Source organism: Phalangium opilio, unplaced genomic scaffold (genome assembly GCF_054372755.1).
Source record: "Phalangium opilio isolate 3A_F unplaced genomic scaffold, DU_Popi_V2 ptg000105l_1, whole genome shotgun sequence".
NCBI classification, from domain to species: Eukaryota; Metazoa; Arthropoda; class Arachnida; order Opiliones; family Phalangiidae; genus Phalangium; species Phalangium opilio.
The window spans coordinates 6,806,827-6,834,631 of NW_028324207.1; the positions used below are offsets into that span (position 1 = coordinate 6,806,827).

Genomic DNA, 27,805 nt, shown 5'->3' on the forward strand with positions numbered 1-27,805 from the left:
AATTTAAATTTAAACATACTTAGACTTAATTATAGTTAATGAAAATTGCTTAGCGCCACGTTAAGTGTTGTACCTTCCATTTAAAACCGTTTTCAAGTCTAACAAACGTATAGTTTTTCTAAAATCGGAGTAACCGGAATGTTTTTTTCTTAAAATTTCCCATGTTATTTCTATGGGAAAAATTCCTGTTTTTCATAAAAAGGTGTGAAAAATTTTATGGAAATGAAAACCACCCTTAGCAACTTTATTTTTTATAAAATTAACTAATTAATGGATCTCTTTGCAATTTTAACCACATATTGTGGGCCAGAATTGTAGTTCTGTGGAATTTTTTCAAAACTGTTAATGCAATACAAAAAAATCTACATCCAAACAAAAAACCCTCCTTATACATTAAGAGCAGTATGAAGTCATATCTAAGAGAGCAACCGCTCTCTCAGAATTTCCGGAGATATTTATAAGACAATCAGTAAAATTATTATTGAAATAAAATGGATAAAATAAAAAGCAAGAAAACAGAAAACACGGTCAAAATTAATTGTAATCCTTTATCCCATTGTTACTCGAGTGTCAAATTGTCTTTGGAAGCGACTTTTGATTTAGATATTTTTCACGTTCGAAGAATTCTGGCTAATTTTATTTCCTTTAAACTGAAAACTGATTTAAACAAGTGAACCCCCAGACTTCAAATTACTTGATTTTCCAAAAATCAATTAAATCAACTGTAAGATATCCTACGGAGCATGCGCGGAACAGCGCACCAATATTTTGATCGCATTTCTAGGCATGACTATAACAGCTTAATTCTTCCTCGAAATACGGTGGAATGGATGAACTTTAACGTAAACATTATTTGCCGAGCTCGACGGAATTGACGTGGCATTAGAAAGAATGTCTGTTCTATTTTTTTAGTAAACCTAGGTATTCCACCCATGAGCAGAAGTTTTCGAAATCGGGCACTCTGATTGGCTATTGATGCGCCTGCGAGTTTCGCACTCAAAGAAGGAAATGATGCAAATTTTGAAGAAAATAAAAGTGAAATTATACTTAAACTTTATTGGATGGATAAATGAAATTAGCCAAAGGCTTAGGGAATTCTTTTTTACCGTGTCGTGTTTTTCACATCTCAAATTTCCGTCAAGATAGAATTTTTACCGCCGCCTTTCGGCGTTTACAAAAATTTTAACAGTCGAGCTCCAGAAGATTTTCCGTCGAGTGAGAATTCAGCTTAAAATGAGGTTGCTGCAGTTCTTTGCCCGGAAAACTGTATCTCTAGACTTGCCCTTTGCAATTGCTATTAGATATTGGCGTCTATTCCATCTTTCTTTTCTTTACTTTGTTCGCGTCATAAGTTAAAGCAAACAATATTCTCTTCCTTCATCGTTCGTTGCACGGAGAGAAAGTTTCCTTAAAGGGAGCCACACGCCACAGTAAAGATTGAGAGATTGCCAGAAAGGGTAAGATTGAAACTATAAGGAAGGCGAGCGCCAACGTTTCGATGATTAATGACTGTTTAATAATTAGCATCTGTTTCGCTTCGAATTCGATTAGTTTCCTTTTTATTTTCTAAAACCAACCTCTTTCCCGGATTGGTTCAGCGTACGCACTTTTAACTCTCAATAGTCGTTCGTCCGCGACTAGCTTTGCTTATAATTCAATTTCAAAGTTGATCAATTAATAGCTCGGGAAGGGAATTCCCCAGTAAACGTTCGAATCGTTTAATTGAACCAGTTGGTTTAATTTGGAGTTAGAGATTTCTCTCTTCGGGCGTGTTTATAGAGTGGATTATTTATTCGAGGTTTCTAAGCGATAATAGAAAACTATTGTAATCTACGCTAGCACGCGATTGTATTTCATAAAGAAGCTAACATTGTGTCGGGATCCAAAGTTTGTTTTACGGAACTACTGCTCTATTAGGTGGAGCCTTATTATGGAAATAGGAATGTTAAATAACGTGAAACACCGTAATATTCTCTTACACGCTGATGTTTTGGCGTATTTCGTGTGATCTTTGTCTTAAAAGTCAGAGATTTTCTAAATCATGATCAGAATCTTATAAACTATAAACATATATGGTGTTAAGTTACATTGCATTACTCATTAAAAGGTAATAAAAAATTCCCAAATATTTTATTGCTAATTTATCCAGTATATTCCCGTTGTAAATTTTCAACCTTTTTCATTTAATAATTTTGGGCCTCAGAAACTAATAAACAAAAGTTAAATACGTTAAATTACAGATTCTAAAAAAATATATTTTTGGTAATTTACCTATAATTTTTATGAACTATTTTAGTAACTTTGGGACAGAACCTAAACATATGTAAAGCTAGATTATAAAGGAAACTGTGATATAATTTTTCTCATAATTTTGATCTGTTAATTAGTTCGTTACAAATATTATCAACCTAATTAAAAATAACTAAACATTTTGTTTTCTATTCTTAATGCAAGTCGGGGATTCGCAAAAGTAGCAACTTTAAAAAGATAATACTATACCATGGAAGCGGTTCATCTCGAATAGCTAAACCATTCTGTAAATGGAACCGTTTGGTAATTTAACATTAAAAATATATGAACTTATACTATATATATAATGCTCCTAAGGATAATTATTACTTCGATTGAAGTACAGGCTATAATTACTATCTACCAATAGAAGACTCCCGAATTTATAGTCTGTATACAGGCGGTTATATATTGTTGTAGGATCGGTGCATTTTTAATTAAAAAACAAAGTTGCCTTTGAACTTGGCCGCTATCTAGTCAGAAGTTTTAAACGTGTTGATCCGAATTTAATCAAAGTTAAAATTATAGCATTCTTTCGGGCTTTAGAACTTGATCCCGGTATAAAATTTTAAATTTTTTTAAAATACTGATTGCGATTTGTCATCCACTTGCAGGGTTACTTGAAAGCCAAGTTTCACTTGAAAATTTCACTTTAATGTGAATTTGAGAAGCTTTGAATGTGAATTTCCTGACTTTAGCACACTGTACGTAATGTTTCGTATGAAATAGCTCTGCTAGTCAATTCAATTGTGTTTGAACTTTACTATAGATTTTTCTGACGCATCGATCAGCGAACGAAACTAAAACTCCCTCAACCCACTTCATCACGTGTTCTGAGCTCCACGATTGTTAAAAACTATATCAAATCTTAAAATGGCGTCAATTTGGTTCAGTTCAGGTTTTAACATGATCGACTCGCAAGCTATATTTCTATATATTTCGAGTGTTGTGAAATAGAAGTCGACGAATGATATCGTTGGTTTTCTGATTAAAGTTATCATTACCAAAAAGTACCGCAGTTACTACTATTGTTGATAAACGTTTGAAATCGACACGAAGGTCTCCTTAAAGTAATTTTGCTACAAGCCCTGGATTGGAGAAATGAAAGACCCTGAAGATAGAAAATGTCGATACGCCCTAAACGAAAATCCAAGATTATTCCGAGCGAAACTCTCAAGGGGTCGCAATTTCGGACAAAGGTCAACAAAAGCGTCGTCAAATAAACGCGAAGAGTGACCAGGTAATTTTCCCAAAACCATTATCTCTCGTGCATGATTCTAGCAAACATGGTGTGTATATACAAAAATACAGTGTGGGACAGATAAGTCGAACACTTATTTAGAGTTAAATGTCGCAAAACTGCCGACGATGAAATAACCGCTATAAATGTGAAACCTATGACAAAGCTAGCAAGAATTACTCTTCGGATTCACAAGTAGTTATGATCTCATTGGATATCGACGATAACATTTCGTACAATTTACACGTTAATAAAACTGCTAGAGAAACACGATCAATTTTAACATCATTTACGTTTCGTCTTTCGAAAATTAACCAATTAAAAAGTTTTTTCATAACACTTCAAGTGTCTTTCTTCTTTGTGTGTACGCTCTTCACCACGGAGTACAGTTTCTTTTCGTACATTTTCCAGCATAAGCAAATTTTTTTGGTGGTAAATCACATAAATAGTGTTAAAAACAAAAATTGTTTTATTAAAACTTTATTAACCATTAAAACCAGATCAGTCATTCTGATTTGTAGCATTAAAGTGTAAATGCAGTGTCATAGATCTAACATTCTTCATACCGATATTTTCACTCGGCAGTACAGCAACATCTTACATATTTTAGATAGTGCTTTGTTTGTTTTAATATATATGTTCTTTAAGCTCAAAACCAATTCTTTACCGAATTTAACCAGCAATACCTGGGAAAGATTTTAGAAGTTGAGTTCTTTAAGGTTGGTTCGGCAGAGCCCTAGCGACTAAACGTTATAATATCGTTCTATTATACACCAGTAACCAGCAACATTACACCTGTCTGGTTAACATTTGTTAAAATTTAAGTTCATTTTCTAAAAACACTTCATGCAGAAATTTTATATGATTGGACGCAAAGTCTGGTTAGTTTTTCATGTCCTTAAAACACCTTGCAATGCGGAGTATAGTTTTTACTAAAATATGTGTTAGTCGTTCGTCTGATCTGTCCCACACTCAGTATACGGGTATGTAAGAGCGTGGTTTCGTGCCGTAAACGAAGGACAACACGAGTAACATTGGCGCTTGTTCGTTCCTTCTCTATTGCGGAACTCGGGAGATGGCAACCGAATGGCTAGCGATTTCGCGGCCAACTTAATTACGAAACCCATCTCATTAAGTATAGAACCCTTATATTTCCGGCTTTAGAATTTCAACGAGGTTATCGCCAAGACTCGGGCATGCACCGCTTATATTCGCCAGTATCCACTGTTTCCGCTTATTGGTCAGCGTTGTGTTCGAGTCTTCAATAAATCGGCGGGAGCAGCCATGGCTAATCCTTCCTTTTGTTAGCAGTCCTTATATTAAACGTCCTCTATTCTTCCTCTACGTTTACGTATCGTTTGTCGCGAAAATCTACTCATATACGAACGCTCTTAGTTCGGCTTTAATTAAAGTTTTCCTCCCGTTTTAGATTGAGTTGACGAAAGCGAACTATATACGTTTCCTCTCAATACAATAACGTTTAGTTACGCGTCCTATCTCCGCTTATAACGTAGGTATGACTAAACGTTCATAAAATCATTCTACGAAGTGAATATTTGTCGAAACTTGGCTTTCCAGTTTTGCAGCTGTAGGATATAAGAGTAAAATTGTAGGGAAATCATCGAAGAAAACATTTTAGTGTCTTTCCATTAAAGTTCAGTAGAAATTTCTAAGAAGATGATATTACAATGTTCTGAATGCGAACATTTAACTTCCTATTCCTTGGGTAGCAGTTTCTTCCACAGATTTATAAAAAGGGTAGTTAAGAGGTACTGTAATGTCCAGAAACTTTTGTCCGGGACTGTACATATTTCTATGCGTATCGCAATTTGAGGGATAAAAAGTAGACGAATGGTATTTCTGGGATAGCACGATAAAAGCACCATCTATCGGTTCCAGAAAAATTATAAAAAAATTTCACAAAAGACTGCAAAATCCAAATCCGTTTTGTAACAACAAAGTAGGTTTCCCGCGCTAATTTTTGTCTCTTTTTCTGTGTTTGGCCGATAGAGGACGCTACATTGGGACTCACATTCTCGTAATGAAAATAAAAGTCGTCTGCTAGTTGATTTTTCTGCATATTTTCGACGTGATTAACCAATGGTAATGTATCTATAACTTGATTACATATTATACCCAAGAGCGTAACAGTCGGCTTAAGCTATAAAAGACTAAAGGTGGAATTCATAAACGTCGGACGCAACGCAATTTTGTACAGGCAAAGGCAGGGCGTCGTGCGCAAAAGGTTGGACTTTGCGCACGACGCCCTGCCTTTGCCTGTACTGAATTGCGTTGCGTCCGACGTTTATGAATTCCACCTCAAACTCTCCAAATGAGGTGTATCTTTACTTACCTGGAGATTTCACAATAGAAGCGTGAAAACAGGCAAAGTTCACTAATCCATATGTAGCCATGAAGAAGTTGGAAATAATCGGAGCGATGGCGTTCAGTTCGGCTGAAATTGTGAAATTTTAAAAATTAGGATAACAAGTTTAGTTTTGAAGTTTTCACAATATTTTTTAAATAAAATTTGAAGTTTTTTAAGAGACCAAAATTTTGTTAGTTTATATAGACATTTAAACGGAATCAGAAGCTTCGTTTGAAAAACCTCTGATTTATATAACAAAAGATAGAATTAATTTCTGTGAATTCAAAAATATCAAGGTTTAAATTCTCCGATTTCTGGTAATATGCATTTGAAAATGCTTCATTTGAAATTATTTGAAATCCACTTTTTATGAAAGGCTAAAACGGTTCCCGTTGGCTGACGTCCCAGATATTTTTTTCACGTGAGATGGTGCCACTCTCTCCGCTATCAGAGCCAGAGTTTAGACTGGCGAGAAGATCGAGACGCATATAGGATTCCCGCGCTTTTTTTCCTCACGTCATAGTGATGTCATCAAACGGACGATCAAGCTCGAAGAGACAAAATTATTGATACATCGATACTGAGTTTTCGTGATTTTTCAATGCATTTTAAAAATAGAAACATTGGGTCAATTTTATCAAAAACTTGATATTTTGAAAGTAGAGACTTGAAAGTGTAACATAATACCACTTTCGTGGTAAAATATGATATGAAATTGTAAATTCACATTCCCTTTAATATAGATATTTTGCAAAAGATTCCATAGATTAGGCACAATCCTAATGATTCTGTTTATAGGTTCCGGGCACGTCAATCCGTTATTTCTAAATAAAAGGTAGTACGGATCTCGCAAATTATAAATTAGTACCTAGTCTGTTATTAGTTTAATCCTTGGGAGAAAAAGGGGTTGGGTTAATTTCAGAACTCCCGAAGGATTTATTTGTTCAAAGTCGCGTTCCTTGTACCTAAAGCTGGTATAAATCTAATAAATGAAGGGCTTTTGTGTTTCCTCGAAGAATGATGGGTGAAGGGGGAATAAATGTTAAGAAGACTCCGGATATGAGAGGGAACAGGGAGAAATACCCCCAAAAAAGCGAAGAAAACTTGGCGGGCGTAGGAGAGAAAAGTCCCATTTTGAAAGAAAACGCGGATAAGAATGATGGCTCCATCTGGGGGAACAGGAAGGTCCAGGGAAGGGATAAAATACGTTGGGTTAGAGAATTTAATCCTCCTTTTCCTACTGACAATGTTACTTTATTTAAATGGTTAACTAACACTTTTAAATGCTGAAAACTAATATGACCTAATAACGTGTCCAAGCTGTCTTAAATTTTCTATGGCCATGCTCTAAGTTGGTTTGAAATGTTTTCTCTTAAGACGCTGTGTTTTAAATGATTTGGTTTAAATTCACAAGTTTACAATTAACTGAAAGATCAATGATTCGGTTTTTTCAAATTATGAAATGATAAAATTTGTTATTCCATTCTCGAAAGCTCGAAATCTGGTATCGGCTAACCAGACGCAAATATACATAAGTTATTCAATCATAATTTCAGTCCGTGGGCCAAGAGCTGTTAGGACGAATGAGAAGGAAATTAAAACACACGCTGTGAAATTTGAACGTTAATTTTCTCGGCGATCGCGGAAACGCACAGGAGGTGTCTTAGCTTAAATGCGCAGCCTTGTGTCTTTATTGTCTGCATTACGTGAACTAATAATCGGCAAAATTTGCAAAATGGTAACCTTCGACCTTGGATCACATTTTCTTCAACGTGTCCCTAAAGACAGAAAACTGGAATCTTAGAATATTTTCCTCTACCTAGGAGTACAGAAACACAAATATATAATACCATGAATTCATGATAATACTGAGCTTCAGGGACAATTGATTAATATTTCTTTCATTCCTTGGAGATTAAGTATTGCGTATTCAAACGCTTATGACCTCGAGTGCGATTGCACTCAACTATTCATTGTCTTGGATTAACTATAATTTTTAGATCGTGCAATCATGAAAGAAACCCTGAAATTCATCGAAATGATGCATATCGTTCATAGACAAAATTGACATAGTACATTTCTGCAAAACTTCCAAGTGGCAGCTTTAAAATTAAAGTCTATTATTGGCCCATCAAAAACTATTACCTCTAGGAGTCCAGTTTATTGACAAGCTATAAAATCGTATTTTCACATAAATTTAGGTCGTTTATTACTTAGTAAAATAATGAAATTGTGTAAACGTATCATACATTTATAATATAGCAAAATTTGTATCGCAACTTAAAAACACTTCGGAAAACGCTGTTCTGAACCATTTTTCTAGAAGCCCTGTCCTCTGCTACTACGTTGGTTGGTCCAGCGTCGGCGTTTGTTGTGAAATGGTTAATGAGTGCAATCTGGGCAGCGTCAGCTGCTCTCATTATCTAATGCAAATTGCCGCCGCCCTTTTAATCAGGAAACTGGAAATATCTTCACTCTCCCGTTTATTTATTGTTCCTTCCCCGAGCGACGCGAGTCAAGCCTGAACCCGTCTCTCTTTTCCGACCTGTCTAAAATAACAGCTTCGGTCGAGAGCGGAGCGGCACCCGGCACCGCACCAGCTCGCCATGTCGGCCATGGCAAAATTCCTAACCTTCTTCCAGCACTCAGCTTTTCCCTTTTTTCATCGTGACTCGTGTCAATACTTTAGCATTTTCGTCTTCCAATTCTGTCTTAATTGAAATTCCCCCACTTCCGTTTCTTCTCCTCTCTCTCTACGTCCTTTGCGGTTCTTCATCCTCTTTACTCTCTGTCGACATCAAACCGCTTTCTCTTCTTTACATAGTCAGCGTTTAAAGGAGCAGTAACGGGAAATGATGAAACTTAATGTGTGGAAAGATAGCGTCCATACGTCACAATCGTGTGTTCACCGCACGTAGCAATAAGATCTCTTGCATACAATTATGTGATGGGTTTTTCTGGCGGAATGCGGTCAGCAAAGCAAGGATGATGGGGGAAGATGCAAAATCTGAGAGAAATAGGGGCGCTAAACGTGGAACGGCTCAGGTTGGGTGGAACACGAACAATGTGGGAGAAATAGTAGGACTCAATTGTAATTGGTTCGTCTGTAGCCCTACTTGACTAACTACCAATGCGTCCGACTATTCCGCCTCCATTTTTGTCGCCCACCCAACCTGAGCCGTTCCACAGTTGGCGCGCCTATTTCTGTCTGATCTCGCGACCTTCCCCGATCATCTTTGAACAACGTTTCAAAAATCGTTTGAAACTTTGAATTGCCAAGTCTTAGGCTCTTAAGCGTCATCTTTCCGTAGTGCTAGATTCGAAGGCTTCTTCAATTGATTATCTTCTTTGTTCAACTTCGAGTATGATCTTTTAATGGTGCAAGCACGAAAATAATTTCTTCTGACTCTCCATGATATTTTTGCCTCCACTTACAAAACCATGCTTGAACTGATGGCAGAGTATGTCACCCTTTGAGAATTCATTTACCAGTCCAGACTGTCACTAGGCCTTTAACAGATGTATAGAGAACCTAAACCCTGATTGCCGTTTCGCCTTGTCCCTTTAAACAGAATAATCACCGAGTTTATTATTCCTCGGAACGTAGAGCGGTTCCGATACGATCCACCACCACATTTCACCCTTGGAAGAAACGAACAAGCTCGCAGAGAACAGGCATTATCCTTGCTAAAATACGTTCATTCTAACGCTGGTTCCTTATACACCAGTATAGAAACGAAAAGTCCAAATAAGCTGTCTTTTCCTCGTCAATTCCCTTTAACATTCCTCTTGCTTCGGAAGCTTGGTTTTGGTTTTTACGGAGATATAGCAAAGGCTTGTCTTCAATGTTAATTATTCGCGGAACTCGCTCTTCGTGTTCGGTTTGCTTTGGTTTGTCTCCCCTAAATTTATTCAATATGTTTACCTCTTTTCTACTTCATCGCCCTTTGCCGTCTTCTCTCAACCCTATTTAAACGTGTATTACCATTTATTTCCTCATATCATATGGTTTTAATAGTTTTAAATCAGTGCGTCACAAAGTTTTCAAATTTGCGATACGTCTTTTGCCCTAAAGTAAGTGTATCAATAAATTCATAAGATATGTTCCATAAGTTTGTCACTGGTTACTGAGAGCTTGTTACGACATGACGTAGGTGAAACGTCATAGATTCAACTAAAGCGACGCCTGGTGAGGCGCAGTCAAAGGCTTGTTACGGACAAAATTGGAAGATAGATTGCAACATTGGCCAACAATTCACGCATTGTTCTCGATCTAGCTCTCAGTAAGTCTCTAGCATTTACTCTAGTGCCATACTTATGAAACATATCTTATAATCTTATGGCATATCACAGTTTGTTAAATCAATTTCATTATCTTATTTCAGACAAAACTATTTAAAAAAATAATATAATTATCTTTGCTTCACAGGTTCAATATGTTGGGTGAAAATGTGAGTTCATAGCCAGTATTAAACATGGGACTCCTAGAGACAGTGACTGAGTTTTTTTCTAGGTTATTTAGCACGTGGGGTACACGTGTTTCAGTACTGTTTTATGTCAATTTGATCTATGAATCTTAATTAATTAATAACTGTTTCAAAATTTTAAAGTTGATCTGGAAATCTCCCGCCAAGGTTATGTGTATAAATACTTGAAAAATAAGCTACTTTTGTTGTTTGAAAATAGAATTATTTCTAAAATGGAAAATTAAACACTATGATATAGCCCGATCATTGACTGACATATTTCGTCATAAATGTGTCGCCTTCTGGTGGAAAAAGTCTGTAGCTCTCCGGTGCATACGCAAACGCCATGTATTAAAATATTTTATATCAAAGACTTTCAATTTTATGATCCATTAAAATAAAAATAGTATTTTTAATATCTGGCACCTCAGTCATTCCATTTGACTCACTTATCTTTTACTTTTTCTAGTCTTAGCCCACAAAGACATGTTTTATTAATACAAAAGGGACTTGACAATTTGTACGTAACTCCACCCCTGTCACCATTCTGCAGAGTAGAAGCTATTTCAGCCCCTTATCCGACCCTCCTCTAGGTAAATTATCTAGCATGTGTTGAAGCTAGAGTGACGCTGCGTGACGTAGTCCCTATTATGGAATTATACTCTTCCATTCTTCAGAAATCTATTATAAGACTATTGGTAGATCTGAACACGCGTATAAAACTAATAATAAGAGATCTGACTTCTTAGAAACCCATGGAAATATTTCATCTCGTTCCGGAAATTATTTTTAAAATAAAATTCCACTATGGAACCTTTTCTCCAAATTTAAACAACTATATTTTTACGGTTACGCGTTTTCCAGGAATTTAATGAAGAAAACCTTAACCATACATAAACTAGCAATGAAAAGTATGACACTTTATAGAATAAGTTAATATTTCACTATGAAACATGATGTTTGCAAACCAATATTTTGTCAAAATACCTTAGAAACAACATTAGGTTTAAACACCAAGGAGAAATAGTTTTAGCCTAAATTTGATCATCGTCTTTTCAAGAAAAACCTATATACCTAACATGGAACAAACCCAAATTAATTTTTTTCCGATCTTAAATCATTCTTTACTGCTAAATATTATTCCTAATAATTCTGAAATTTGCAAGTGTAATTAACTATCTTCTTTTAATTAAAAAATTGTAGCCATTACCGCTGGAAAATTCCATTCTTGTTATAGAACAAGATTACCTGACAGGGACGTAATCTTCCATGGGTAATAGATGTCTACGCCCTGGCTTTGTGAATTAAAATCTTATAAATAAAAATGAAAATTTGAGAATTTTTTTTTAATATCGATTCAAGGTTTTTAGCAGCAAGGAAGGAGTTTTTAAAAATGAAATTCTATAGCGTGGGTCTTTCCTTTGATAAAATGACAAACTTATTTGTCATTTTGTTACTTAAACTTATCTCTCTTTAAGAATGAAAATGAATGGATGTTGTTGGTACATACCTATTAACGTGAAGATGAGAGCGATGAGGAGCGCCAAGAGGGAAGCTCGCCTTGGTTCGTTTCCTGGACCGTAACCTTTCCCAAAGAAGTACAAGGCCGGGAAAACTTTGTCTTTGCACAATGCCTGCGAAATGTAAAGTAGAAAAATCTTCAAATCTTCATAACATCAGCTAAGACCTAAAGCGTTTATGAATTATAAAAATATAGCGAGTAGTTAAGTGCTCTGATATTTTCCAAAATCCAAATAAGTGTTAGTTTCTCTATAAAACAAGTCACGCAAATCAAGGTATTCGTATTAGCTACGTGTGGTTGGGGTGGGCAGGGTATTTTAGTTTTATTATATGCTAACTTAGTACAGTACCCTTGTTTTCTAACACGCTTAGATAATGTATAAGATGTCCTAACGGGTGGTGTAATGATCCTAGCTCAATCACAGATCATAATCGTAAAAGCGAGTTAGTGTTTCGTTCTCGTAGCTAAAGCGCAATTGCAAATGAAAACACAGAAAACCGGAGTATAAGAAAAATATTCGACTTGGATAACGTTGTCTATCAAATCGAACCGTAAGAGATTAGCAAAAACTTGCGGACTGGCACAATATACCCGGGTGAATTTCTTGACGACGTCAATGTTCTTTCTTTAACAATACTTCCGAGAACTGAAAGAGGATCTATTCTTAAAAAGGGTCTGGACAAACCAGTTTTTCGCATATCCGAAGTCAGGATAACACCTTTAAAGCCGTATGATAGAGCCTAGGTATTTTCTTAGACAACTCAAGCTGGAAACTGGTAGCGGATCTTGGCATAATTCGTTTCTAGCCACAGTTGTTTTTGGTGTACTCGGGGTTCACAGACACACACATCAGTATCGTAAAAGCTAGTCTGGAGATTACATTACAACACCTAGCTATAAAATGCAATAGTTTCAAGTAAAAATAGGTTCTCTAAATTCTGAATAGCTAAAGCTACGCTCTTGAGAGAAATTTGAACCTTTGAGGAACCAACTTGACTGGAGGCGAAAAACTAAAACCCATTACAGAGAGGTCTTGCACCCATGGTTGGCAGTTAAAAAAACCCTGCATACTTCGCGTAAGCCTACTACTCAGGTGGCATCTAGTGGACAAACTAGCGAGGGTTTTTAATGTTCACACATACGATGTGGCTAAAAACTTAGGCATGCGATAGATGGCGCAGCAATCTTAGGCCCAAGTAACCTAACGCATAGTGGTGCAGAGCTCGTTTTCTCCAGTCAATAGGGTTTTTCCAGGTTTGAACTATATATAAATGTGGGCTTGTTTGTAGAGTTGATTGTACAATTCTCCAAAAGTATTTCTTGTTTGGAAAGTGGTATGAAACGGAGGATGATTCATAAAATCGAAGAAGGGTCCCATTGCGAGCTTTATTGCGAAAAATTAAAGTTTTACGTCTCTCATCGTCGTCAGCAGGAAGGGCTTTTCAAAAATCCTTGGTCTAAAAGGACAACACGAACTAAAGCGATAACGTCTCACAGTTCTTCTTTGCAAGAGAAAAGACGACACATGATAGTTCAACAGAAAAGAGAGAAGACTTTCTGGTGCGCAGACGAGGTGTGAAAATATAACGATAATATACCATTTTTTTAGGTTAGTTCATTTTTTCTCTCAGAAAGACCCCCTGTACAGAATCTCCCTGAGCTTATCTAAATTGTTCTTCAGAATTCCCTTTAACCCTCTACAATTTTTGGCTGCCCCTTAGATACGTGAATGGTCGAGTTTGTTCGATTAACAGAGTATTATACTTCTTCTTGATTTCCTCCGGTGTTGGTGATCCATTGTCAAGCTTTCGACATCGTTTGCAGCGTAAGTGTCCAAGCTGACCACTGAAAAAGAAATATTGGTCTCCTACGGTTCTCTTTTTTCCACGCTTCAGGTTAAGGTAAGGGAATTCCTTTGCACAAAGCACGGTTTGGGACCTAAAAGACCAAGGGCTCTGGTGCGTTGTCATTGGTTTCGGTTGGGGCTGTCGGTAAACCCTATCGAGAGCTGACTATGGAACTCTTCTCAATGGTATATGAAACGACAAACGTCGAGGTTAAATGAGTATTAACTACGTCGCCGTGAAGTCCGACGAGTGGTACTCAGTCCACTGAGTTTTACGGCCATCTTTTAGCGCCAAACCATAGTTACTTGACATATATATTTGAAAAGGTTAACGGAATGTTTCGAAACGATGAAGTATCCAATAATTTAAAAATAATCATGCACATATTTCAGAAAGTGTTTTGTTGGTTTGGATATTTGTTCTTTATGCACAGACACAATTAATTAACTTCCTAATTTGATGAAACTACATGGTTCGAATTGACATCAGTAACAAAATGAAAAGGTTTTAGAAGTGATTTTGGTTGAGTTGCTCAAAATTGAAACGGAGGCGATACTTTAGCCTGTGAATTACGTCCTGTTCTAGATCCTTAATAATTTCATGACGTAGTTTTATTGAATTTAAAAGTTGTAGAAAGGTTAGATTATATAGAGATATTTCTCACGAGTGACCTGAAAGCCTATTTAGTTTTTAGTAAGCTCACGATATTTCCAAATTCCCAATTATTCATTTGTGTTTGCTTTTTTCATATCTTATTTAATAAGAAAAAAGCAGAAATCATCCATGTAAATTATCCTAATATCGAGGGCTACTTGCTAAGCCACGCGGCGTTGCCTATTTGTTTCAAAGGCCTGGAAACCAGAATGAATTTCGAGTCTTTGCTGATAGCAGTTTTATGCAAAGAGTTCATCGTAATGTCACGTAAAACACACCAATCATAACACGTAAACGGTGTCCCTTGGGGCAAAATTTAGTAGAATAGCCCATAGATCCCACTGTTCTTCGGTCTTACCACCCTTTTTGGAAAAATCTCTATGCACTAGCTAATTGTAAGAATAAGTAATGAGGTGTACCTTAACCATCTTTTTAAGAACCCTGGCGAAAACGAATGAAAGAACGTAAAAGTTTAGAGGCGCAATGAAATGAGTTTGGTTTTCCGATAAGAACCTTCCCTTGTCCTGCAGTTGAACGGAAATGGACCTTCATCCATCCATTTCGCCTTTAACTCTTCCCATTTTGTCGGTGGTAAGAAATTACTCGCTTTAAACCTTCAGGCTTGACTTTCGGACTTTTATTCGACCTCTGGCCTGTTCTGAGGGTCCGATTGTTGTCGATAAAGGCGACGGAGTGGACGACGTATAATTCTTAATAAAGTGACCACGAAGGTTTTTGGCCAGATAATACCTCGTCGATAAATATAGCGTAGAAAAATTTAGTGGACACTTAATTTCTTGACGTACAACAAATTGAAACTTATATGTCTTCCACGCTCAAAATGATTCGTAATCGATCCAAGATGGACTATATCTCTTTTTTGAGCAATAAAGTCTATCTTATAGTACTACAAAGCTATCATGCCTTCTTCGTCCGTGCTTGTAATTTCACAAATTTGTGAAAACTGGGATTGTTGTGTAAAGGTTTTCGTTAGCAGCTCTTAGGTCGCCAATTTAAATGGGTAAGTAGTAGTAGCATCTACCATAAGATAAGATACGTTCCATAAGTTTGTCACTACTTATGGTTCCTAATGCCAAAGAATTTTTGAGAGCTAGACCGAGAACTGACTACACTCAGTTTAGCAGTCCATCTTACCATTTAGTCTGTACTAAGTCTTTGTTACCGCCTTACCAGGCGTGGCTTTACGAGAATCTATGACGTTTCACCTACGTCACTTCATGTCAAGCTCTCATTGACCAGTGAAAAACTTATGGAACATATCTAATGAACCTATGCTTCTAGGTAAAGCTTATCCGAATTACACCAGAACCGGTCGGTTAGGGCTATTGCAGACTGCAATGTTTTAAAAGATCGACTCTCGTGTGTGATATTCTCCGGTGATAAGTTACAATAACTAACAGTACTTCTAAAATATGTTGTAACCTTACAGATGATAAGTAACGTTCCTTGTACCTGCGCTGTTTTAGGTTAATGGTGCAGAGTTAATTGTAGATGGAAGAGTAAAATGTTTTTCAGAGCACTCTTTTTTCTACGCCCTCGACACTTTTATTTGGTTGACTAAATTCGGTTGTAGCCGAAGCTCTTACCTGAAAAATTTTGGGAGCACTGATTAAAGCTGCCAAGGCGCTGGACAAACTAGCCGCAAATATTCCGGCGTAAATCAATGGCCCAAAACCAGACGACATTTCCATCACCTTTTAAAAGAAATAAAAAAAAACAAGTTCAAAAATTTGTAATTAAAAGTCGCGAGAAAAGTGTGGAATAGAAAAAGTTTTTTTAAACTTCTTTCATTTTCAATGCAGCTGTTCTGTGGGGCCTGGAAAGTCTAACCACCATTTTAAGTACATCGATACGTGTATTGTCGTTTTGTATTTTCAAGGAGAATTTTTGGTGGGGTTAGAGTTAAAAGTGTACTTAAAAAAGTGCATTAATTTATGCTATTTTTACTCTATGGTGACAGACTGTTAGCAGCCAATGGAAATCAGCTAAAATTAACGCCTACTAATTAACATGTAAAACAATCCTACGTAAAGTCCCAATGTTTAAACCAATTTCCTTAACATTTCGTAAAATATATTGAGAGGGCTTTATGGCTTTTGGGTAACAATATAGCGCCATTTTTAAGAATGGCGGTCAGGAAAGACACTTCGTCCATGAACAATGACCTTCTCTATGGAACCCTTACGCTTTGTTCACTCAGATATCCATACCGGTCAGAATGGTTAGCAAAACTAAACCAAACATTGAGTAGCCCATGCCCCTGCCCTCTTCAGATGAAAATTTTGACCCAAGTTTTGTATTCTCATCTATTTTCTTTAGCTAAATAGGGAAATTTGGTTCTAAGATTATCATTACTCGTGTCAAATAATTTAAATACATTTGAGGTCCACAATTGTAAGAAACGTCAGCAACCCATGAAAGAACTGGAAGCTTGTAGCGAGTTTTAAACACGATTTTGCAGGAACTATTTTTTCTCTCTAAAATCTGTCAGTAAGTCATCCTAGGAGGAGGGTAGTGACGCTAGAATTCTAACCCCTCAATCGAGGTGTAGCATTATACTCTCTTATATTTTCTCTTGGAGGTAGGAACCAATTAAAAAAAAAAATTAGTTTTTAAGCTGTATTTTTTTAACTCTTGTGCATTAGAACTAATTAGCGACGAATAATTTTTATTCTTAACAAACATATTTATCACATTTTGTTTCTTTTTCTTTCATGGCCATAAAAATCTCCAAAAGTTTTAATGGGTTTTTCTCTCTCGTTTTGTTTGCGAATAATTCATTACGTCCCTTTAAGTGGATACGAAATGAAGACTTAAGGCCCTTGCACACAAAACGAATTTCTGAATGGATTGAAGCATAGGAGGAGGAGCTATTATACAAATTTGGAAACTTTCATTTTATAATTGTATGGTCCAGTGATTATTGAACATTGTTGGTTGTTAGGAAAAAAGTCAGTTTCAGTTAAAACACTGGGCGCAAGCATACAAATTATTCTTTAAGCCATGTTTATGGAGTACTCCATTTAACTGCTAGCGATAGGCTCTATTACGTCATAACAGAAGTAAGATGAGATTAGAAGTATCGAGGCAGCCAAATTCTTCACTTGGCGAAAGTGAATATTCTTGATAACACACCAACGGTTGGCCCTCTGGTAGCGGTTTCTGAATTTTCCCTCCAAAACGTGAGACGCTCGCGGTGGTAGATGGCCGAACTAGATTCGAGCAGCCGCGTAAGTGTTTCGCCGCTTTAGGTTGAGGGGAAGGGGGTAGGAAACGTTTTTGGAACTCGACCAATTTTTTTCTCTCTAGCGTACGCGATTGAAGCGGCGTAAAATCCTCAAATTTCTTCACTAGTGCAAGGATCTATTACCAATGCTAGAGCACTTCACTTCTAGTCTCATCTTACTTCTGGTCAAAATGATGGGCAGAAAACACGAAGATCGTTCACACATTGCTCTGAAATGAAGTATCTAATATTTCTAGGACTTATTTAACGTTAATGTTTATTTCCAGTCAAAACGTCTCTATAGATTAATTCCAAGCGATCCGTACTGATATACAGATCAGCTCCGAGCGGATGTCGGGTCGAGCCAAGGGCGTGCCAACTACGGGGGCAGCGGGGGCTAAGGCCCCGCTCAAATTTTCAACTCTATGGGACTTTAACATTAGGCAGCCATTTTGCCCCCGCTCCAGTAGAAAATTTTGGCTCATGTTGGCACGCCCCTGGGTCGAGCGCTCGGTAAATCGAAAAAAGGAATCCGAGCCCGAGCTGATCTAGATTTAAATTGGTACACGCAAACGTTTTAAGTTTTAGAGGGCACCAACGAAGCAAATGGAATACGCTATAAAACTCAGATTATAGCAATGAAAGTTCCCCTGCAAGGAAGGCGCCTTTACAGCGATGTTTTCAATTAAAGCATACGAGAGAGGCTGATTATATTTCATACCCCTTTTTTTTCAAACCGCAAAACCAAGTGGGATTTTATACGGTTTTGTTTTCCGCGCTCCAAATTTAGTGTTTACCTTTATAATTAATGGTTGAATCGCCCTATCGAATCTACGACGATAAATTTAACGTGGGCAATTGGTTAGGCTCGGTTTATTTAAGCTATCTTCAAGAGCAGGCTGGGGGAAAAGCTAAGACAATTCTTGGTATTTCCACTATATATTGTATATGGCGTAACACAAGCCGGGTAAAACGATACTATTTTATCACTAACGAGACGGCGTCCGCTTTATTAGAGCCTTAAATTAACCTAATCACACTATCAGAAGCCTATAAACACGGAAGATACCAAGGGAAAATCAGCTTTTCTAGCGAAACAACATCTGTGGGTTTCTGCAACACGAGGACTACTGTGCCGCTACTGGTTTAGTTGGGTTTGCTAAATCGAACCACTTATCCCTACGGGACTGGTTGAATTCTCAATGTCTGAGAGAAGTAACGCCAAAGGACGGGTAAGAGGTTCGATTTAGCAGACGCCCTAAAGCAAAAACTGTTTCTCGCATAGGATTTTTGCCTTATTTAATCTTATATATTTCAGAAAGTTACTTCTTGCTTTCTCTGACGTTTTTTCTTAATGAAAAGTCACAATTCGTTACTAAATGGTGTAAATCAGTAACAATAAGGAAGGTTCTAGAAGTGATTTGGTTGATATACTCTAGATTGGTTAAGAACGCATTTCATTTTAACTATATATAACTTCTAATTAAGCATCGTTTTACTGTCATAAATTTGTTACTTAAAAAACTACATAATGGAGGCTCAAGTGTTTAGTTTCTATCTAGACATGAAACACTTCCTCATTATCTCAAAACATCCGCTCTATTTTGGGTAGCTATAGCTAATTTTTAAAATTTTAATGGGAATAAATTTATAAATTTTCTGGAGAAATTTATGTTATAAGCAATTTCAACGAAAAACAAAAAAAAATTTGATAAAAACATTTGATAATTTTCAAATGCATTCGACAAAATCAACACGAACGATTTTACAGAAGGTTGCTTCTAGTTTTATAAGCTTCTGTTTCGATAAAGAAGCCCATTACACTGGTGTGGTACCATCCCTACTTGGTGTCTTATTCACGCGCGTCGCTTCTCGTATGCATGCGTGCATGAGGGAAGGCAAGGCTTAAGTGGTTGGCCGACCGGTACTTACTTGATTGTAGTTCTGGAGGCCGTGAGGACATTCTCGATTAGTGCAATTCCAGTAAGTGTTGTTGTAAACGTCCTCTACGTTCCCCGTGGCGTCCCTAAGGAGCGTGAATCCCAGCCAGATTATTAAGATTAGGTAACTACCCGATGTTGAGATGATAGCTAACATCGTGCCTTTCGGGATCGAATAAGACGGGTCCTGGAAGAAGAAACGCCGACATCAAATTAATGAGAAACATTTTCATATGATCAGATATCCACGAAACCATCCTATGAAGTGAACCATTCAAATGTCACGTAAAGCAGTTTACGTCCCCCTTTTAATATAGATCCAAAACTTGGTTGGATTTGGATAAAACAAGTTTGAAAATCAGTTATCTTTCCCATCATATTAAACTATCTTAGCAACTTATTTAGATTAGCCTAACTAAATTTTTGAAAATGGTAAGACTTAAGAAAAAAGATGGGCACTAAAATCGTCCGCACGTGTTTACGAGAATTTCAGTTAAAGTTAATTATGTCCATTTTATTATAAAATAATTAAATTTTAGTCGACTTAATGACTTGGTAGGCCTTGGCTAGCTTTTCAAGAACAAATATACCGAAAGTTTAGTAAATTCAAAGTAGTTCACATTTTGGAATCGAAAAAAAAACCATGCAGAGACAATAGCACCGCGATGGTCCAGAAAGTTAAAAAATGTTTTAGCCTCAGCAACAGACAAGAAAAGCTCAGTTTGTTATTATACAAAATGTTGCATCCAAGAATTTTAACTTTAAACCAATGTTAGGTTCTAAGCTATGACCTATGATGAGAAAATACGGGAAATTTTTTCCCTGACCTCACTTAGAATGCCGCACTTGTGTACGATGGAGCTTCACTTTTCACTATTTCGTCAATTGCGCTTGATAAAAACTTCACAATTGTCATATTACTCTTGTGCAAACAATACTTAACGCAGTAGTATATCAATCGCTTAATTCCCTCATTGTGACATAATATAGAAGGAATATAATCGCATCCTTTGTTTGACATATTTTATAGGACGGTGAGCCAAATATTAATCCGCGAATATGATTGATCGAGATTTCTCGCATTCCATCCCTAATTAGGGAGCTTCAATTATGCATCCCCTTGTAATAAAAGAGCTACAATACCGCGATAACCCTACATCTTAGAAGCCTCGACTCAGGTCTCCAATGTTTATAATCGCCATATTTTATTTGATCCGATATTCCGGTAATAATGTACGGTATTTCTAGATCGAAATATGGTTCCTATTACTTTATACGTTCTTTCGTTTAAAATGGAAACAATTGTGGCCCAGGGTATCCCTTTAAATTTCAGCAGAAGTAAGATAAAAGACTAGAAGTAAAGTGCTCTAGCATTGGTAATAGAGCCTGGCACTAGTGAACAAATTTGAGGATTTTATGTCGCTTCCATCGCGCCTACACTAGAGAGGAAAAAATTGGTCGAGTTCCAATAATATTTCCTACCCCACTTCCCCTCAACCTAAAGCCGCGGAACACGGACGCGGGTGCTTGGATCTATTTCGGCCGCCTACCGTCGCGAGCGTCTCACGTTTTGGAGGGAAAATTCAGAAACCGCTACCAGAGGGCCAACCGTTGTGGTGTTATCAAGACTATTCACTTTCGCCATGTGGAGAATTTGGTTACCTCGATACTTCTAGTCCCTTATCTTACTTCTGGTTTCAGGCTTCTCAGACAAGAGAACGCCTGAAAGGAACTACCCCCATTGGACGAATAGTAGGCCTAACGCCTAACGGAATTTTTCAATCAAGCTCAACGTATATTTAATTCGGTAAATATACATATGTAGTTATGGTCACAATTTGAAGCATTCATTACTTCTTACTCTCTTTCAACGAAAAATTAAAATTTATATCGTGATGTTTACCTTTATTTAAATCAGAAGTAAGATGAGACTATAAGTACTGAGCTAACCAAATTCTTCACTTAGCGAAAGTGAATATTCTTGATAACACACCAACGGTTGGCCCTCTTGTAGCGGTTTCTGAAATTTCCCTCCAAAACGTGAGACGCTCGTGGCGGTAGACGGCCGAACTAGATTCAAGCACCCGCGTCCGTGTTCCGCGGCTTTAGGTTGAGGTGAAGGGGGTACGAAATGTTTTTGGAACTCGACCAATTTTCTCTCTCTCTAGTGTAGGCGCGATGGAAGCGGCATAAAATCCTCAAATTTGTTCACTAGTGCCAGGATCTACTACCAATGCTATAGACTTGTTATTTTTACCCACTGAACACTAGTGTTTAATGCCCACATGTACCTCAATAGAGTTATATCTCTTAAATGATATACTCGGGATTTTACTTCCATTTTAGAATTTTTTTTCACCCATGGATGCACTTTGTCAAAAATGGGTGAAAAAATAAAAGAACGGATTCTTCTGGTTGTAGGATTGTAGAGATACGTTAGTAAAAGAAAAGGGTTGGAAAAACCTTTAGATCTCCGGAAATGTTGGCACCGGCTGTGATTCCGATTACGGAAGGGAAAAAGACGCTGAATACGCCAAAGAAACTTTCGCCTCGCCAATCAGGACCGAAGTTGTTTCGAGCCACCTCGGCTGAAAAGAACCAAAGAGTACAAATATTGTAATTTTTTTATGGAAATCTTTCGGATGTCCTGTCCTACTCGAGCGTGGATTTGACACGAATAGGACAGCTTTTGTCCATTTTTATTTAGTGAAATTTACGCTAAAGTTTAAACTAACGCAACCTAAAAAAATGTCATTGCCCAGAAATAGTGATATAATAGAAATTAAACGAAAACTTGAAAATTGCGAGTGAAATATTGGAGGCGTAGATTTGAAGATGATGAGTATTGCAGGAAGAGCTCGGCAATATCTATCCATCATCCACGTTATTTTATCTTTATTCATTCTTTTTTAAGGGTCAAATCGGCAAATTCCTCAAATATAAACTAGAAAGTTTTAATTATGTTTAAAAATGTTCACTAGCAATAGCTGGCTCTCTCACCTTAATTTAAAATACAATCGCTTCAAAGCCCTGTTGGAATAGTTTTACGTTGTTAAATTCATTTCAAACTACACCCATAAATTAAAATTTACTGCTGTATATCTCCAAATAATTCGTTGATTATATTTTTAGCCATATCGTAGTATACGATAGGCTCTTAGTTTGACCCGAGCCGTAGTAGTACTAGTAGTCGTGGCCGGAGTTTTCGCTTTCGTTATCGTCAGATTTTAGCTTAAAAGGAACTTTATATTACCACAACCCACCCATTGGGGTAACTGGGCTCGGTTAGAGATTTAATTTTAATTAAAATTTTTTCAAGTCAGACCCGGGAATCGAACCCGGGACGCTGGCGCAGTAGACAGTCATTCTAACCACTAAACCATAGAGACTTGATAGAAACTCCGAGTTTTTTATTATTTATTTTTATCTCTAAAATGTCGGGGTGATGTGGGGTGGGGTACCTCTTAATCTGTGGGGTCGGATACTTTTGAATTTTTATCTGTGGGGTCGGATACTTATGAATTTGTATGTTTGGGGTTTTTATATTTATTTTCTTTTTATGTATGTGCTAATTAAATAGATAACGATTTTCCCCGTTTTTCGTTCTCGTTCGGTAGGTATCGTCATCTATGTTATGTTTGACTGGAACGTTTTGGCGGTTAATTCAAATCTGGGTTTAGATAGAGCTAACATAGTGTTAAATGAGCGTTATGCGTTTGATCATTTTAGCATTGCTAAAGGTAATTCGAGGGGATAATCACTAAAATGCGTAATTACTATAACTAAACTTTCTCTTTCAAAAGTTTCTGGGCATAAGTCCTTGTTAGAAATTTATAAGATGCGATAAGTGTACATCGGCATAAGTCTATGTTTTAAACTCATCGAGGGGATTATCAATAAAAACTATCTGTTCTTCGATTCGCCGGAATCTAGGGGCTATTAACTCTGATTTTATGCACGGTAAATCAATTAAGCATAGAAAAAGATAGCGCTATTCACTCATTAGGGTAAGGTATAGAGGGGTTATCCACTCATTAGGGTAGGGTATAGAGGGGCTATTCACTCGTACGATATGGCTACTATTACGAGCCCTTGGGCCGTCTTGTTTAGGTCTACATAATAATCTTTTGCTGTTAATATAAATTGGAAAAATTATAAAAAAAACAAAACATGGAATCGGCTTTGAATCATTGAATTTCAAATTCTTTTAATTTATATAATATGTTTTTATGGACATTATACTATAGAATAATATTTTAATTAAATTAATTGAATCTAATTCGCGATCGATTCAATTCAACTCCTACTGAAGCCTAAAGTGAAACTAAAAATGTTTCTCGGTCCCTTTCAAGCGAACGGCGTTCCTTGGAATTCACTAGGTCTAGGTCTACGACCCCCCTGCTTTTACTGTGATTTTAAATGGTCCTGATCCTAAAAGAAGTAACTAGCGTGTTGGAGTTCATAAATACATTAAAATCTGAAAATAAGCCTCGGTAATTTTCCGAATTACAACCCTTATAATTTTGGTCCCATGATTAAAGTCGAGCCGACTTCGACAAACTGCGTCAAGAGCCACACAAAGAAATTTGTAGAAGCGCCTTAATTTGGTTCGGGAAATATTTTCTGTATATCACTAAGATTTTTAGGGGTACTTTCTAACAAGGTTTTATCGTAATTTTTTGAATTACTTGTTTGCAAAGTTAATTCTCCCCTTAAGAAAATTGTGGAATCAAACGTTGCAGACAAGAAAATGGTAGGTAGGGTGGCCTGTAATCTTCGGTATTCTTTCTAATTACAAAAGTTTTCAAACTTAACCTAGAATTATTCCATTATTTCACGTAAGTTGTTCTTACGCGAACTTAATCTTAGATAGTCAGTCTAGACTCGAGTTCAAGCCTGGATTTTCAGACGTACCCCTAATTATTTTCCCTACCAACTTTCGAGTGTTCAGCCGAGCTAAAGTGATAATTCCCTACTCGACGGAGATTCCATTACCCAAATACAACACTGCGCCTTAAAGGACCAGCGAAGAAGTTAAAAACAAAATAATAAAAGCAGACAGAATGTTAGTAGCAAAAGTTAAAAGGTTATTCTCAGACCAAATTACTTCCTTATTTTCTGTTTGAAAGTAGTTTATTTTGTGTATTTAGATACGTAGAAGTTGTATATTGAAGCAATATCATTAAAAGAGCTGTGCGGGTACTCGAGTGGAGTTCTAGTATTCGAACTCAGACTCGAAACTCGTTTTTCTAAGACTCGAATGGGTACCAGGGTCCTTGGCCAAGGCCTAACATTACTTGAGGCGGGTTGGACGAGTCCATTTTTCTCGAGGATTCAATTTTTTTCAAATGGGCAAACTCTAACTGTAGAACAAGAGGTATAGTAGTTGGTAGTGAACACGTGACTCTACGTCTATCATCTGGTGCACTGTCACTTGTCCGTACATATGAAATACAACACTTCCAAAGGCTTTGGTTGTAATGCGCAGTACGAATTGCAGTCCACACTTCGTGTTATAACTAAAAGGGGACGAATACTTTTAATAGCAAACTTTTATCATTAAGTTAGTGATAAATATAAAAATATTTTCATATTTCGTAAAGGTAAAATTATCATTCATTTTTAGTTTTTGAACAGTTAGAAAAACAAAACCAGTAAATTTATTGTAAACAAATAGTAAATTTGGGTTCTTTAAGAAGAATTTTGGACTCGAATTTGACTCGATTAAGAATTTTGGGCTCGAATTTTACTCAATTAAGAATTTTGCACTCGAAATGGACTCAAAACCATAATTTAAGGACTCGATGGGCACGGGCTCTACGAGCCCTGGAAAAGTGGACTGCAGGAGCCCTTTTTTCCAGGGCTAGGGCTCGAACTCAAAACCCAAAAATGAGGACTCGCACACCTCTACGCATTATCTTCTGGTTTAGCAGAGCTGGCATTAATTTACTTTAATCTTATCGTTTCACTGAAATATTTTATGTCGCTGATCCTTCATAACTCTATATTGTAAAGGAAGAGGATTTTTCGAATCCCAAGACAAAAACGTAAGGAGTTACAGAGCAATAATTAAAGCAGTATATTTAAATTTAACCTTTTCCTCAAATTAAAGTCAATGCACTGGAGATTTAGGTCTAACGTTTCTGCTTATGCATTAAGGGAAATGATTAATACGAATTTAATTACTTATTGTCGACACCTAAGACAGAATTTCGAATGTTCGCGTTTCATCACGGTGCTGGTCGTGTTATTGGTTCTAGGGGAAAATCGACAAAAGTTAAGCAACCCATGTAATGATTTTTACACAGGTGGCATATAAGATTACAAGCACGAGTCATGTCTAATTCTAAATAGACCAATAACAAAAAAAGACATAAATGAAGAAAAAAATTAACACGACCTCGTTAATGAGCATCCAAAATTGAAGTCTGGAGTAACCAAAAACCAAAAAGCATAAGTTGCATAATGACAATAAGTGTGACATTTTCCATTGCCGTTATGCTTCAATTTCTAAAAGAAAATTTGTTTTCATGGGGGAAACCCCCATGAAGACAAATTTTCTTTTAGAACGGGAATATTCCTAACAACTTCAAAACGATATTCTCCGTGGTGTTTACACATATTGACTCTGCCTCTCCAGGGATCGCTTCATGATTAACTTGGAGTCGCATGTTTGAGTGTCATACTTATTGTCGTTGCGTTACTAGTGTAGAAAGTCATGAAAGTTCCAGAAAGTGGCTAAAAGTTAGGTCTCAGTACAGTACATCAGTGTGGGAACGAAAAAATCATGGCGAATTCTATCGCTCTTAATTTGATATATTGCTTTATAAAATTTGAAAGGTTTAGAAAGCGATCGGTAATTGGAAAACGGAAATCTGAGCCCGATCTGATCTAGAAGTAGAATAGATTACGCCATTAAAATAACAATAAACAAGCAAAAGCAGATCACCGATATTTGAGTCCACGAAACGGTGAGAAAATCCTGAAATATCACAGGAATCGGTAAATGGTACCCCAGGACACACTAAATACCAACAACACTAGCTCACCGAAGATTTCCGCTAAGCTATTTTCTAAAACTCTTTTCCTGAAATCTGATTTATTTTGGTTATCCACCCCCTGAATCTCGAATGACGGCACCGTGTTGAAAAGCTCTAGAGAATCCACCAGAAAAAAAAGAGAAGTGTGTGTGAGAGAGCGCGTCTTTCCAGTAACGTTGACCCTTCTATTATTTGCAGGCGCTGCCAAGAAGCCAAAACTAAAGGGTGCGAGCTAAGCCTAAACAAGACGAGGTAAGGGACGGAGTGGGGAGCCGCTGTCATGCCGCTCGAAAAAGGCGTTGGTTTCCTCTTCCGTGCAAGGCTCTTTATCTCAAAGACGGCGTCATTTTCTTTTTAATCCGCAACGTTTCCTATAGCTCCTAGCAAAACCCTTTCTATTCAAGTCGCCCACCCAATCCCCGGACGAGCTGGATTTAGTTACAAAAATTTGGTGTAAAGAGCCTTCTTAGAGGGCTCGGACATAAAACCAAAATTGATGAATTACGGTAGCCTACCTCCAAAAATACAAAGCTAAAGTTAGCTCACTACCTCGAAAATTCCATGGATATAACATATTGTAGATAGTTATAAAAATACAAAGTAAGACTGTAACGAGAGCCTAGACCAAACCTAGACAAATTGGTATTAACGCTCCCTACACGCTAATAAAAAAATTCTATATATTATTTACCAGTATTACGAAATCTATGATAACTAGGAGCTGAATGCCAAACAAGATGACCCAGTCATATAGTTTTTACCGCCTTCTAGTGACAAGAATTAGTATTACTATATGCATTATAAGATGACCCCAGCTAATTTAGCATTTCGGGTTTTTTTTTCATTGTTTGTAAAATAGCATTCCTATTATGAATAAAATCAATCTAGTAATAAACTACAGTAACTTACTTATTAGGTTCATTTTAAACTTAACCTACAGAACTTTATCTTAATTAAATTACAGAATAATATTTTTTAAACTAGGGTCGGTACTGGTAAATGTGAACGATTCTATTTTTTCTTTAACATTTTGTAGCTAATTTTTGGGCGGCTTAAATTCCTTTTAAAAGGGCTCTATTTGTAGATTGAATATTGAGGATTACGATAAAAATGGTATGAACATTGTAGGAATACGTGGATGAAAGATACGAACCTATATACACACCAACTCGGACTAATCAACTTAAGTTGA

General features: G+C 36.9%; 1 protein-coding gene across 5 annotated transcripts in view; it reads right to left on the minus strand.

Moving 5' to 3' along the window:
• LOC149628482 (solute carrier family 12 member 2-like) overlaps window positions 1-27,805 on the minus strand; it is a 223,797-nt gene that overhangs the window by 22,711 nt on the left and 173,281 nt on the right. For all 5 annotated transcript variants that reach the window (XM_089851414.1, XM_089851413.1, XM_089851415.1 and 2 more), the window contains 5 exons: window positions 22,037-22,161; window positions 19,566-19,760; window positions 15,994-16,101; window positions 11,874-11,997; window positions 5,883-5,984 (listed from right to left, as the gene is read on the minus strand). In XM_089851414.1, the coding sequence (XP_089707540.1) occupies window positions 5,883-5,984; window positions 11,874-11,997; window positions 15,994-16,101; window positions 19,566-19,760; window positions 22,037-22,161 (654 nt within the window). The remainder of the gene's footprint in view (window positions 1-5,882; window positions 5,985-11,873; window positions 11,998-15,993; window positions 16,102-19,565; window positions 19,761-22,036; window positions 22,162-27,805) is intronic.